General features: G+C 32.5%; 1 protein-coding gene across 3 annotated transcripts; it reads left to right on the top strand.

The window, feature by feature from the left end:
* The first annotated feature begins 1,937 nt into the window (after window positions 1-1,937).
* On the top strand, window positions 1,938-14,708 carry LOC137832015 (endoribonuclease Dicer homolog 2-like). Of its 3 annotated transcripts, none has more exons than XM_068639965.1 (23): window positions 1,938-2,143; window positions 2,648-2,754; window positions 2,855-3,032; window positions 3,172-3,285; window positions 3,985-4,119; window positions 5,358-5,442; window positions 5,541-5,605; window positions 6,108-6,248; window positions 6,487-6,615; window positions 6,708-6,828; window positions 6,937-7,036; window positions 7,883-8,078; window positions 8,158-8,318; window positions 8,495-8,713; window positions 8,858-9,072; window positions 9,166-9,437; window positions 9,523-9,929; window positions 10,016-10,119; window positions 10,470-10,663; window positions 11,133-11,342; window positions 13,137-13,544; window positions 13,783-14,061; window positions 14,266-14,708. In XM_068639965.1, exons 2-23 carry the CDS (start codon window positions 2,672-2,674, stop codon window positions 14,626-14,628), a joined length of 4,179 nt encoding a protein of 1,392 aa, XP_068496066.1. In that variant the 5' UTR covers window positions 1,938-2,143; window positions 2,648-2,671; the 3' UTR covers window positions 14,629-14,708. The 3 variants fall into 3 exon arrangements, with proteins under 3 accessions (XP_068496066.1, XP_068496067.1, XP_068496068.1); XM_068639966.1 differs by having other exon boundaries at window positions 1,980-2,323; XM_068639967.1 differs by lacking the exon at window positions 1,938-2,143 and adding an exon at window positions 2,365-2,503.
* Window positions 14,709-15,309: the final 601 nt, after the last annotated feature.

Consider the following 15,309-nt stretch of genomic DNA (forward strand, 5'->3'; position numbering starts at 1 on the left):
TACATATACAGCAGTGTATATAAGTGAAACTCTAGCAATAGTTTCATCTAAACCTAGTTCTGCCGCTTGCAAATTGGTTCTACAATCCAAGTTCATTTCTGTGCTCAACAAAATAGTGATTGGTGTGAGGAGTTGATTATTCAGAAAATATTGGAGGGACAAAGTCGTCAATTACTCTTTCTTAATACTCCTCTTCAAAGATTTTGAACTTCACACTGGTAAGGACAAAATCTTCTTTAATTAAGGCTAAGATTGGGGATAATAGTAAAAGTAGGAAACATGGTTTTTTTTTTCAGTCTTATAATAAAAAAATGACATAACATATTTTCCAACACACTATTTTGAAGATTTGTTTTATGATTTAAGACATAACAATTTTTGGGTATTTTGTACTTTTCAACAAAGTTCAACAAACAATAAATTAAAAAATGTATTACCAAAGCTTGTTTCTTAATTTATACTTTTAACTTCAATAATTTATTTACAAATTTTGTAGTCTCACAACCCTGAATTCAATATGGATTAAGATTGAAAAGCTGAGCCTGAACTTTTTTTATTCCCAATTATAATAAATTGAATAATTTTTTTACTAATATACCCTGATCTAAGTAAAAAGTCAATTCAGTCCTATTTATTTCAGAAAAATGTGATCCAATCCATCCATTAATAAATTTTTATGGATGCATATCTTATTTATTCATATAAATATTTTTAAAAAGTTAATATCAATTTTATCTTTTCAAATTCTTATTTATTTTACTTTATATAAATATTTAGCTTTTTTTTTATTCTAACCTTTATTATCTCTTTATTTTACTTAATTAGACCTATAATGAAAATATTTATATACTTTTTATACTCTTCTTTGATTTTAATATAAAGAAAGAAAGAAATATTTCTTTTAATATATATATTTTTTATTTTGTTATTTTTGTTCGATTTTTGTTTATTTATATTTTTTTATAATATTTTGAAAGAAGATTGTTTGAAAAGGAATTTTGATCATATAAAAAATGTTTAAAAATTGGATTCATTTATGATTTTCATATAATTTTCTATTTATATTTTTTGTGATGAGTAAATTAGATAATTTTAGATATGAATAAAAAAAATGAATAGTGAATAAATAGAGTGTTTCCCACATGGATTGAAGAAAAAAAAAGGAAAAGTAATGAAATATGACAATACTAGATAAAAGAACATAAGTACCATTATATTTTATCTTATTTACTAAATAATGAAATATGAATTATGTCATCATACTCACTGTTTTTTATTTTATTTTCCCTTAATCTTGTGTTCAGGTACATCTACAAATTCTCATTTAATCATGAATCCACACTCAATACTATTAGGAGGGGAAAAAAGAAAAAGAGAAGAAAGTGAAGAAAACAAAAAGGTATTCATTGAACTTTAAATTTCTGAAATTCTAACAGAAGAAATATTCTGTTATATTCATGTGTCAGCGGAAACAGTGAGAGTGACACACTTTTGTTTAGTTTCCATGAAAGTTCTAAGCTTTTGGTATTCCAAATCACATGGTCTAAAGTGAGAGTAAGAGAATAATCTTGTTCCCAAACAGCTAAAACAGTGACAATGAATATACTTATGATTATTTTTTTTAGAGAATGATAATTTGACCCTAATTCTAAATTTGTATACAATTTTTTTATCTGATGAATTTTGAAAATAAATATATAATAAAAAATAAATTTAAAATTAAAAAATATTAAATAATAATATTAAAAGTTATAATGTGATTATATAAAAAATATAAATTTGTATCTATAGATACCTTTCGGAAAGTTATACGTTTTCTGTGTCCCAAACCAAATGGTAAACTAAGAGTAAGAGTGTCCCTTTTTGGCGCTTCTTTTCTGCCACGTGTTATTTCCTTCTCTGGCAAGTTACTTGGGAAAGAAGTAGTAACCACTGTTGCTTCAAACCAGTTAAATACGCACTCACACTTATCAGTTCTCAGGCAAAGAATCTTTTGCACTACCCATTTTTCAGTGAGTTTTTTTTTGCGGTTTTGATTCTTCCGTGATGTGGAGAAGGATCTTTTTTTTGATGGAGTGTTCTTCTCTCACTGGAATTTGATGGTTATTTCAAAACGTGTTAAATACACACGCACACTTCTTAGGTAAAGAACCTTCTGCACTGCCCATTTTTCAGTGTGTGTCTTTGAGTTATGGGTTGAACTTCTATTGCGGTTTTGATTCTTCCGTAAAGTGGAGAAGGATCTTTTTTTATGGGGTGTTTTTCTTTCACTGGAATTTGATGGTTATTTCAAAACGTGTTAAATACACACCACACTTATCAGGTAAAGAACCTTCTGCACTACCCATTTTTTCAGTGAGTGTCTTTGAGTTTTGGGTTGAACTTCTTTTGCGTTTTGATTCTTCCGTGACGTGGAGAAGGATATTTTTTTATGGGGTGTTTTTCTTTCACTGGAATTTGATGGTTATTTCAAAACGTGTTAAATACACACCACACTTATCAGGTAAAGAACCTTCTGCACTACCCATTTTTTCAGTGAGTGTCTTTGAGTTTTGGGTTGAACTTCTTTTGCGTTTTGATTCTTCCGTGACGTGGAGAAGGATATTTTTTTATGGGGTGTTTTTCTTTCACTGGAATTTGAATGTAGGGTGATCAAGGAGACAAACCGACCATGGAAGAGGCACTAGAGGGGGAAATAGATGGCAACACACAGCAGCAGAACAATATTCGTGATGCTCTTCCATTTGCTAGAAGGTGTTTTTAATACACAGATGTTGCTGTTAACATTCTAATGTTGAGTGAGTGCATTGTTTAATGTATTATTGTTTTTTATTGGTTTTTGTTTTTTGAGTAGCTATCAACTTGAAGCATTGGATCATGCTTTGCGTGAGAATACCATAGTGTACTTGGAGACTGGTTCCGGCAAGACTTTGATAGCGATCATGCTTCTTCGCAGCTATGCTCATCATCTGAGAAAACCTTCTTCTTCTATTGCTGTGTTCTTGGTTCCCCAAGTTGTGTTGGTCTCTCAAGTATGTCACTTTTTCTCTGATGATGATGATGTCTTCTGCTGCAAACTTGAGATACATTATTTGTTGTGACGGATCAGTACTTTTACTTAGCCTTTTGTATTCATTGTCTTTTTAACTTGTTACTATTCATTCACTTTAGCAATCTAAAGCCGTGAGAAGGCACACAGATTTAAAAGTGGGAACATATTGGGGAGACATGGGGGTTGACTTCTGGGACGCTGCTATGTGGAAACAAGAAATGGAGAAACATGAGGTGAACATTTTTGCATTCCTATCAGGACTGAAAGATGCCCTTGTTAACCTTATGAACATGCTCTACTTATTCATAATCTGTTTGTTTGTGCCTTGTGTGGTATGTTCTTGTTTCCCCTAACTTGAAAAGATGGCTGAATGCTTATTTCTAATTTGGTAAGCACAGAGGGGTGATCACAAATCATATGTATAGACTGCATTATGGAATTAGAAGAGAAGAAAAACTGTAAAGTCAAATCTATACATGCATGTCCTAATCATGCAAATAAAAAAGTATGGTTGTTTTGAGTTTCTAAACTAAACTTGATATTTTTACATAACTAATCTCTCTTGACACCCTATACCACTTTCCATGAGAACACAATAAATACTCCATTTTCTTTATTGATTTTATTGATCAACACCTGACCACAACCTCTTTTTATTGTTACTTTTGGAATTTATTTCATATTGTCTAATTTTTGAATTTTCCTCTTTATTGGTGAAGTATGTACTGGCTTAGATCTTATAGGACAACTTAAACATAGTTTTCTGCATCTATCTTTATGTTTGACTAAATGGAATAGAAGGCAAATGCTTTCTTTTTTCTATCATCTAATCAACTTGAATATGATATTTAGTATGATGCTTCTGAATTTTTTTTTTTGTGTGCGGCATGGATGATTGGTAATTACTGTCAGTAATTCTTTTGAGTGTATAGGTTTTTGTCATGACTCCTGCAATATTGCTGAATTGCCTGAGGCATAGCTTCCTGAAACTGAATATGATTAAGGTTTTAATAATGGACGAGTGCCATCATGCTAGGGGTAAACACCCTTACGCCTGCATCATGACTGTAAGTGTTGTATCATCTCCTTCTTTTCTCTTCACTGGTTTGCATCTTTGAATTTCTTACTAATTTTTATCATGATAATATATGTGAACTCTGACTTCTTCATTAATATGTTGAAATATACGTTTAACCTTTCTAAAGTGTCCTTAAGATTCAGTCTGTGCACAGCGGCAAAGGGGGGAAATTAAACCCTCGATCACCAGTCTAGTGTACAGACTGGGTACGGTTATGTGTGGGCTGTGGTTGATTGGCGAGGCGTCACTAAAGTATCCACCTTCTTCTATGACATGAATACTAATAACAATATAAGACCATCGTCCAGTGTGGGTCAGCTATTAGTTCTATAAACAACTGTTATAAGTAGTTTGTTACAGTTATATATGTGGTGTGCACTTATCTCTAGAAACTAATGGAAAAGACATTTAGGTACATTCATAGATAGACTTGGCGGTGTTTGAAAGATTTTTTACATAACTTCCATGGACTGCTCTTGACATTAACATCAAGCACTTGTGCATGTGTTTGGTTAAGCCTATGAAAGCGGCTCATGGGTTTCTTATATGTTATTTTTTGGCTTATTTTGAATAATCTTCAATGTGACTCTTATTTGAATATTTGTGTTTTGCCAACCATCCCATTGGTTGCAATACGTTGTTGTCATAAATTGTACTAAACTTACCGTGTGAGTAATTTGATGTGGACTCTGAATTACTGCATTTTCCAAGATAATTTGAAAAAGGACTTGATGTTGTTTTTAAAAAAAGTATGCACTAGCATCACTGTGCTATCCGCAATCCCATCTAGGTTGTCTTCACGAAACAATATTAGAAGTAGCGAATTCATGGACTGACTTGTACTATCACTCTCATTCCTCAAATTTAGCCATTTCTTTTGATGAGCAAATTCAATAACATTCATAATAGCTAAAAGCTTTGCATCAAAAGCCGTGTGTCTACCAAGAGTAATACAAAAAAACCCATCATAGCAAGCTCAATGGATGTAATAAGGTGGTGTGACCTGATGCATGGCTTCTGAAAAATTGCTGTATAATCTTACCCATCATTGATCATCTTACTTTATTTCAATAGTCTCATGCTTTTTATAATTTTATTTTGTTCTGTAAGAGTTGTATCTTTTTTGTTTGAGGACAATTACAATCATGCATTGTAAGTTGATGTTTGCTTTTATTCATCTGCATCATGAGTTAGTTAGTTACCTTTTTAAGATTTGATTTCTTGCAGGATTTTTATCATCACCAATTAAATTTAGGTGTCTCTGATCTCCCTCGAATTTTTGGGATGACTGCATCTCCAATTAAGTCGAAAGGTAAACAGTTTAGAGAAAGTTTGTATCTCCTTGGATTGACAGAGTTTTTTTCTTTCTCTAATGTTGATTTCCTTTTTTCTTTTTCTATTTTAATCCAGTTGGAAATTCTGAATTATCCTGGTCAGAGAATATTCGGACACTAATTACATTAATGCATTCTAAGGTTGCCTTTTTTATTTTCTCCCTCTGTTGTACAGTTTTTTAACTTTCTTCTTTCTGTTCATGTTATTGTGTTGTTTGAGTGTTATCCACTATCTTCTTGGCGTAAATTATAAATAATTATTGTAATTAAAGATAACCATATGTATGTAGATACAGTACAGACTAGATACTATTGATTGAGCCTCCAAGTGATACGTTTTATGTGAGGAAGTATCAAAATGATTAAATTTATGCTAACTTGTTTAGTACTTTGTAGTTATTTTTAGCAGTTATTTTTCTAGTTTTTAGGAAACAATTGTGGCCATCCATGACTCAATGTATTAACATGCCTAGAGGTATTTGAACCTGTACCTATATTTGAAAGTTATTTCTTTATTTATTTGAAGAAATAAGACAATATGGAATAATTTATTCTCATGTGATTAATACTCATTTGTGTTGATGTGCTACCATATAGTCCTCCTGCTATGTATTATTTCTTTGACATCTATTTTGTAATGAAGGTATATACATGTGTAAGTGAAGCTGTCCTCGCAGAGTTCATACCATCATCAACACCAAAATTCAAGTTTTATAGGGACAAAGGAGTTGAAATTGCATTGTTTAGAGACTTAGCATTGAAAATCAGGATATTAAAAGAGCAGGTGTGTACATTTAAGGATAACAGCTTTTGATATAAACTCGAACAATAAGAAAAAGCAAAATCCCTATGTGTCAAAAATGGAACTATGAGTCTGCTCCTTTATAAGTTCTGTCTTATTATCTTTCTGTATTTGTAAGTTCAGAATCACTGTCATTTTTATTTTGTGCTACTCTCTTTATGTCAATTTATTATTTCTTGAATTTATTATTATTATTAACAATGGATATTCTGCTTCTCAGCATGTATCCACTTTAACAAGTTCAGATTTCACTCAATCAGCTGCTGAGTCTGCACAAAAAAGAATAGAAAAGATTTTTTGTGCTTTAATGTTTTGCCTGGATGAGCTTGGTGTTTGGTTGACTTTGAAGGTTCTCACGTTTCTTCTGCACATACTTTATGACTCGTGATTCTTCAAGGTTTCATAAATATAATTGATGACAGCTGTTTGTTAATGTGACAGGCTGCAGAGTCTTTATCATCAAATGAATTCGAATCATTTTCATGGGGACATTCTGGGGATAGAACTGTTAAAAACTTTATTTTGGCCTGTGTGCAGACACTGAAAACTTACTTACCATGCGGTAACTATTCTACAACCATTGAGAAACATGGTGAAATTTCAAGTATAAATCTTTTGCTTGCATTCCTAGCACTAATTAATTTTTACACAATGCTCTCTTCCTGCTCAGGTCCTCAGTGGTCTATTGGTGGCAATATTAAATCTGATGTGGAGATGGGGCTGTTGACCTCCAAAGTTTGCTGTCTTATTGACTCTCTACTTGAGTACAGGTTATAATCATGAATAGGTTTCTTTTTAAAGATTTACAATGTGGTTCTGAAATCATGTAACATGGGTTATTTTTATGGATGTTTTGGCCTCTAGGCTCTCCTTGTCCTTGTTAAGACGGTTTAAGCTTATTGGATGGTTAAATGCCTTTATGGTTGGTCGCTTGGTTAGACAGTGAAGTCTCATATTTCTCCTTTATTCTTCAGCTCTGGATAGTTGTGTTCATTGGATGGATTTAACCTTCTTAACCTGTCACAGAAATTCATTCTTCTGCTCAATTATGTCCTAACAAATAACTGGGCTAGTACTAGGTTGACTCAATATTTTGACAACTTGTAAAAAATTGGATATTTTATGCTATATGACAAAAATTCAAAGGTAGAGAACTGATGGATCTTTAGAATACTTGTACTTCTTTGAAAACAATAGTTATATGTGTTATGGAAAGTGTATAAAGTTGAAATAATGTTGAGTTTTAAAATGTTGTGTGACACCAGGTGGAGTTTGGGATAACACTAGTTTGTGGAATCTAAGCCTGTTAGTACTAGCTTTAGTTTGGGATGAGTGTTGAACACTTTACCCTGTATTGATTTTGCCACAATGATCGCATTTTGACCTAATATGTTAAACTCCATTTTTATTGTGACCTTACCTCTCAGATTTTGCACTGTGACATTATATGTTAAACTCCATTCTTATTAATCTTTTTTAGATTCATTACTCTAACTAGTTTACCTTTTGATTATATATGCAGTTCCAGTGGGATAACGCTATTGTTTTTGTTTGATTGAATATAATAAGCTTTTTTATGCCATCGTGATGATTAACTCTTTTATGCACAATTGCAGGGGTTTGACTGACATAAGATGCATAATTTTTGTGCAAAGGGTCATTACTGCCATTGTCCTTCAGGATCTATTGAATACCTTACTTCCAACAATCAATAGCTGGAAGACTAAATTCATTGCTGGACACAATTTTGGATTACAAAATCAGTCTAGGAAAAAACAAAATAAAATTGTGGAAGAATTTCAAATGGGATTGGTATGCTGATTTCTTAAACAATCCACTGTATTGTAATAGCCAAATGAAGGTCTTATCTACAATTTTTTTGAATATGCAGGTTAACATCATTGTTGCAACATCAATTCTTGAAGAGGGTTTAGATGTTCAAACCTGCAATCTAGTCATTAGATTTGATCCATCTCCTACAGTGTGTAGTTTTATACAGTCCCGAGGACGTGCCAGAATGCAAAATTCAGATTACATATTAATGGTTAACAGGTAATTCCTTTTTTACAATTCTCAGTATCATTATTGCTGTAGTACTTACACCAGTGCTAATTATCAAGCTGAGAGACACGATTACAGAGTCAAATCTGAGATAAAATTCTAAAGTCAAATCTATACAAGTTAAAGTACATTTTCCTAAACTTCTTTAATTTATTCTGAAATTGCAGTGGGGATTCAGCTACATGTTCTCGACTAGAAAAGTACCTTACTAGTGGGGATATTATGAGGAAGGAGGCATTACGTCATTCTTCCCTTCCATGTGATCCTTTAGAAGGTGATCAATTTGACGAGGAAACTTATCGTGTTGCAAGCACTGATGCCTTTGCAAATCTTAGTTCTAGCATTAGTTTGATTCACTTATATTGCTCACGGCTCCCTGCTGATGGGTTAGTTATTTCATTTCTTCCCTTATTACATGTTCGCTCTTCCTTTATTTTAGAAACCTAAGATATGCTTTTCTATGCATTATTCTGGTTGTTTTGTTTTTGTATTGTTTTTCATCATTTATCCCATCTAGATTGAACTCTCAGGTACTTTAAACCAGCTCCAAGGTGGGACAAAGAGACTGGAACATTGTATCTTCCTAAGAGCTGCCCTCTAAAGCCTATTCATGTAGAAGGTGACAACAAAATCTTAAAGAATATTGCATGCCTTGAAGCATGCAAACAACTTCACAAGATTGGAGCTCTGACAGATAATCTTGTTCCTGATATTGTCATTGAAGAAGCAGAGGTGGAGGAATTTGGTAACTCATGACTTATTCATTCTTCACCTTCTATTATTCCTTTAAACCTATTTGTTCATTTTGAATGGATTTCTCACCAAATAATTGTTGCAGGGAATGAACATTATGATGAAAACCAACCAATTTATGCCCCGTTTGGATTGGTAAATTGTGTGTCAAATAGTAGTCACACAACATACCATTGTTATTTGATGGAGTTCAGTCCAAATTTTTGCTATCATACATCTGTGCAAGATGTTTTTCTTGCCATAAGAATTAAACTTGATCCGGAAATTGGATGCATGCAATTTGATTTGGATTTTGACAGAGGTAGTGTCTCAGTAAAATTAAGATACAAAGGAACCATTAATCTTTCCTCAGATCAGGTATATGTTGTCCTTTAATTGTATTTGGCATATTCGCAAGTGTTAAGAAAAGTCTTTGTATTTATTGTTTGTTTTTGTTTTCCAGGTTCTTTTGTGTAAAAAATTTCAGGTCACTCTGCTTAGAATTCTGATAGATAATTGTATGAATAAGTTCACAACTGGTTTAGACAAATGCTTTTTGAAAGATGATCTAGAGATTGATTATCTTCTGCTTCCAGCTACTGGTAAACGTCCAAATTCAACTGTTGATTGGTTGATTGTTAATTCTGTAAATCCATCTAATATTAGGTGTAAGTATCATCAACCCCACATAAGTACAAAAAGTGGTCTAGTTTGCGCTTGTAAGCTACAAAATGCATTGGTGTGTACTTCACATGCTGGTGGCAAGGTTTATTTCTATATCACTACTGGTATAATGGAACTGGACACAAACTCGCCTATGATGGTAAGGAACGGTGAAGTTACTACATACAAGAAGTACTTTGAACAACAGTAAGTACTTATTTGTGATTGATGTTTATTCTCTTGTTGCTTAATCCACTAGAGTGTGTTATTTTTTTCTTTCCTCCGATTTTCAGTCATGGTATTCAATTGCAATTTGAACATCAGCGGCTTCTCAAAGCAAAACACAAGTTTCAAGTTAAAAATTACTCTCATGGACTGAGACAAGGAAAGGAAAGAGGTCTGACCCTTGATTTTTCAATTTGTTCATTTTATTTTGTTCCTTACTCTCTCCTTGGTGAGATTGAACCAATTATATGTTTCTATCTTTGCTGTGTCCGAATATGAATGAAAGATGTTTTTTCTTTTTCTTTTTTAATTAATACAAAAGTTTTGTTATAAACTTAATATGAATATGATTTGTATCACACTGCTTCTATTAATGAGTATTTAGTTATCAATATCATGATGCCAAACTATACTTGTTTTATGTACCCCAATAATTGCAGCTATGTTTAGTACTTGTCTTCAAATACTACCCATATATTATCCAATCTGAATCTCAACTTTATGTTTTCTGTTCTGTTTCAGAAGCAAGCCAGACCTTTGTTGAATTACCCCCAGAACTGTGCTCTATAGTAATGTCACCAATAACAGATAGTATAATTTATTCCTTCTCACTTATTCCATCAATCATGCATCGGCTTGAGTCAGTGCTCGGAGCTTTCAACTTAAAAAATATGTATTCAGATCATTGCACAAAGAATGAAATTCAAACAATCAAGGTGTGTTACAACTACTCATTGTTATATTTAGAAATTATTATATTTCCATGTTTTTTTCCAGAATTGACAATTATATATCTTTCTGTCATTTGTCCTGAATAGACATTAGATTAAAAAAATGTAGTGAAAATGGATTATTTTACTGTATGTTTTATTGTATACTTTTTATATATGTATGTGTAGAATCAATTGTGTGGAAAGCAATTGATATAGAAAGCATGCCATTCTGAATAGATAGGTAATTAATTCCTTCAGGCCTGCCCTCCCTTTACCCCCCTTTTACTTCAGCAGATACACAATGAATAGATTGAGAAGAAACTTGTCAGGATGAAATATTTTATGTTAGCATCTTTTGGTTAATTTGTATTATGTTCTCTGAATGTGTGGATTCTCTTTCTCATTTTTCTTTTCTAGCTGTCAAATATTTTAAAGATGTTTACACCAATGGTACTTGCATTTTACACTGTAGGTGTTGGAAGCAATCACCTCAAAAAGGTGCAAAGAGGCCTTTCATTATGAGTCGCTCGAGACTCTTGGTGATTCTTTTTTAAAATATGCTGCCAGTCAACAGCTGTTTAAAACCTATCAAAATCACCATGAAGGTCTTCTTAGTGTGAAGCGGGAAAAGATCATATCCAATGCTGCCCTCTGCAAGTTAGGGTGTAGTTCTGGACTTCCGGTACTCTCTCATATTTTTTATTCCATTTTTGTATCCTCCGGTCTGTTATGAATGCTGTCTTTCAGCATTTTACATATTTACACTTAAAATTTTATTGTATGTTTTTGTCTTTATTCTGCTTTAGAAGTTCTATTTCTTTAATCGTATTCTCTATGAGTAATGAAGAAGTGTTGATATATGTTCTTTTATTTTAAATTTGAATTTCAAAATAAGGGTTCAGGAGATTTAGGTTGATAAATAGAAAACAGAATATTCAATTTGATTTGATTTGATTCTCCTTTATTCTATAACATTTGGATAGTTAACATCGAGATCAGATTATTGAAATCTGGTATAGAAGATTCTTCTCTATCCTTACCTTACAGCATTAATATGCTGTGTTACAAGTATAACATTTTTTACTGAAAAACAAATCATTTGCTGTGAAAGGCAGGTGTAGCCATTTAATATTATCTTGTTTCCAATTTTATAAGTAATTTTTTGAGGACATGATAATATGTCAGCATCGCCATGCATTGCTTTTCTGTCTGACTCCATATCCACCCGTACCATTTTATACCATTATACCATGCTTTAGTGTTATTGCATGCTATTTCTACAACATATAGTTTTTTCATGTCACGTTTTCCCTTTCAGTGGGTTATTAAACTATACTGATGTGACAGTGTAGCGTGGACATTTGTTTGAGGCTTTTCTCTCTCCTTGGCTTTGTGTAACAAACTGATTCTATTAGCATGGCTGGTGCCTCCATGGGATACACATTTTCATCCTCAAACAAACTATCTTCTCTAAAAAGTACTTCATTCGTCACTCTCCCAATTGCACTGGAAATTATTCAGCTATTGATTTCCCTGCACTTGGTTACTTGTTTTCTCGGAATTATCTCCCTAAATCCAAATTCCCGTCACATATATCTACTTCCTAATCAGGATGGTGAATATTTTCTTCTTCCCATCCCTGCCTATATCTCATGAATTTCTGATAAATTGAGAATAATAAAGATCGTTTTTTTCTCCAAAAATTACAAGAACTTGGTTTCTGATACAATGACAAAAAGTAACGAGTGGTTCACTGTTTAGTTAGTTAATTAATACTGTTTTTTACTAACAGTTTGATAGAATATTATAATTGTGATTGATTGGGTGATTGTCATGTTTGTACAAGTTTTTGATATGCATCCCCCTCTAGTTAGTAAAATCACTAAAGAAGGAGTTAGTTGGTGACTGGGATGATTAGAGAGATAAAGCATGTTGCCAATTAATATGAGGAAGGGAAAGGAGTGATCATCTTATCATTTGGTAGCATTGTGGCCTTTGGGCATTATTGGGAGATTCAGACCCTCAGAGTTCTGCAAGTTAAACAGTTTTCTTGCTGTAAATCTGATCCAGTTTCTATCAGTTTTGTATTTTATCTTATCTTTGAGAAGAAAATATCTGTTTGTATACTGAAAAAGAAAGGAGTGCCGTGATCTGTTCACTAGTGGTGCAGGCACATGAGTACAGTGAAATGCTATGGTTTTTTGGGCAAAGACTAGTATGGAGAGTAAGCAGAAAAATGTTGAGTGTGTGTACAGAGAGCTAGGCTCTGGACTGGTGTGAATCTTTTTCCCCAAAGAACTATGAGCTCCTCATAGTGGAATAGAACTTGGTTTTCAGAATTGTATTGGTTAACTTTTGCTTGATCCATTCTGAGATGAATTTGTGTGGTTTTAGACTTCTGCATTACATCATGATAGGATTGCATCATCATTTTGAAACTTCAGAATTCTGAATTCCTTATTCTTTTGATTGGCAGGGCTTCATACGAAATGAGCCTTTTGATCCTAATGTCTGGATTATTCCTGGTGATAGTTCTGGAAGTTTTAAATGCACAGAGTTGGTTACCAAGGGGAAAAAGAATTATGTTTATGGAAAAAGAAAATTAAAACGGAAGATCGTTGCTGATGTTGTGGAGGCACTGATTGGCGCCTTCCTCAGCACAGGTGGTGAAAAGGCTGCATTGATGTTTATGGATTGGGTTGGAATTAAAGTGAGTTTTGATAAAATACCCTATGAGAGGCACTTTGACATTCAACCAGACAAACTGGTAAATGTGAAATTTCTAGAATCTCAATTGAAGTACTCATTTCGTGACCGTTCTCTTTTAGTGGAAGCTCTAACCCATGGTTCCTACATGCTGCCTGAAGTTCCTAGATGTTATCAGGTACATACTGTGATTAATATTCATTTATCGAAACAAGACAGTGACATTAGCGTCTATTTACTGTGTATGAATGAACTTTCATCAATTCAATAGTGACTAGCCTATCTTTTTAAGTCTAGGTGGGACCTCTGAAATAGTAATTGTACACATTCTTCATGATCAATCTTGTTTTCTCATATTCTTGATAAGTTTTTTTCTTTTATCACAATTTGTGAATGATATACTCCCTTCCTTGCAGCGATTAGAATTTCTGGGAGATTCAGTCCTTGATTATTTGATAACTTGGCATTTGTACAATAAATATCCTGGCATGTCCCCTGGTCAGTTAACTGACATGAGATCAGCTTCCGTGAATAATGATTGTTATGCATGGTGTACCATTAAGCATGGATTGCACAAGCATGTACTCCATGCCTCACAAGAACTGCATATGCATATTGCTGTCACACTTGACAATTTTGAGAAGTTGTCTTCTTCATCAACTTTTGGATACGAGTCAGAGACATCACTCCCTAAGGTTAGTTGTTGACATTTGGTTTATAGGTTCACTTGGTTATTATTGTCTAAGCATTGAGTTTATGCTAGCATATATCATTAGGGTTAGCTGTGTTGAAAGAGCTTACTGAAAGTGAACTTGACTGTATAAACAGTTAAGGGTGTATCTATTCTATAAATTTCAGTTTATAGCAAAACTCTTGAGATTTTTTCTATGGTTTGGTAGGTACTGGGAGACATTTTAGAGTCTCTAGCTGGAGCTATTCTTGTTGATTCAGGGTATGATAAGGAGGTTGTGTGGCAAAGCATCAGGCCACTCTTGGAACCCCTTGTAACACCTGAAACATTGAAGCTTCATCCTATCAGAGAGTTTTATGAATTGTGTCAGAAAAGAAACTATAGAATTATACAAAGTGTGGTATCTCGCAAAGATGGTGTGACTAATTACAAAATGGGGGTAGAAGCTGATGGAGTCATTCATGAGTATGAGTATTTAGGTTCTGCTCTTAAGGACACAGCCAAGAAGATAGTCTGCAAGAAACTTTTGAATTCCCTTAAGGAAAGAGAACATTTGTGTAAACAAGTTTGAAAAAACTGTTACTGTTGGCTGTAAAATGTTGTAATCTTAATTTATTATTTGATTCAAGTCCTGTGAGAATTAATCATCAACCCATATTGTATAGTTTTAATCTCCCTTTTTATACATGCAAAAGAAGTTTTTAAGAATTGTTATTGATTTAAAAATATACTAAAGTTATAACTGTTGTTAATTTAAATTTAAAGTAATAAAATTACTATCTTATCATATTGAAAATTAAAGAAATAACAGAAATATTATTATTAATTTAAATATGTTGAAATTAATTTTATTGAATTTTTGCTAATATAAAATTAAAATTTGTAAAATATCAAATTAAAGTTATTCGAAGTTAGTAATTTATTTTTATTAATTAAAACATAACATAAAATAAACATTATTATTGTTATTAAATTTTGTAAATTTATTATCAATGATAATGTTTTAAGAAAATATTATTATTAATTTGAAGATTTTATTAATAAAAAGTTTTTTTTAGTTTATTTTTTTAATTTAAGATAGGTTAAATTAGTTGGTTAAAATGATTTTTAAACTCAAAACTATCATTAGGAGAATAGAAGATGTGAACTAATTTTACCCTGGATTTTGTAAGTCAAAAAAACGTGATAAGTATTCTTTATTTGTTATTTGTTGTTAGTTTGTTGCAGTATTTTTGTTATTTGTTGTTAGTTT

This window comes from Phaseolus vulgaris, chromosome 6 (assembly GCF_000499845.2).
Source record: "Phaseolus vulgaris cultivar G19833 chromosome 6, P. vulgaris v2.0, whole genome shotgun sequence".
Lineage (NCBI taxonomy): Eukaryota > Viridiplantae > Streptophyta > Magnoliopsida > Fabales > Fabaceae > Phaseolus > Phaseolus vulgaris.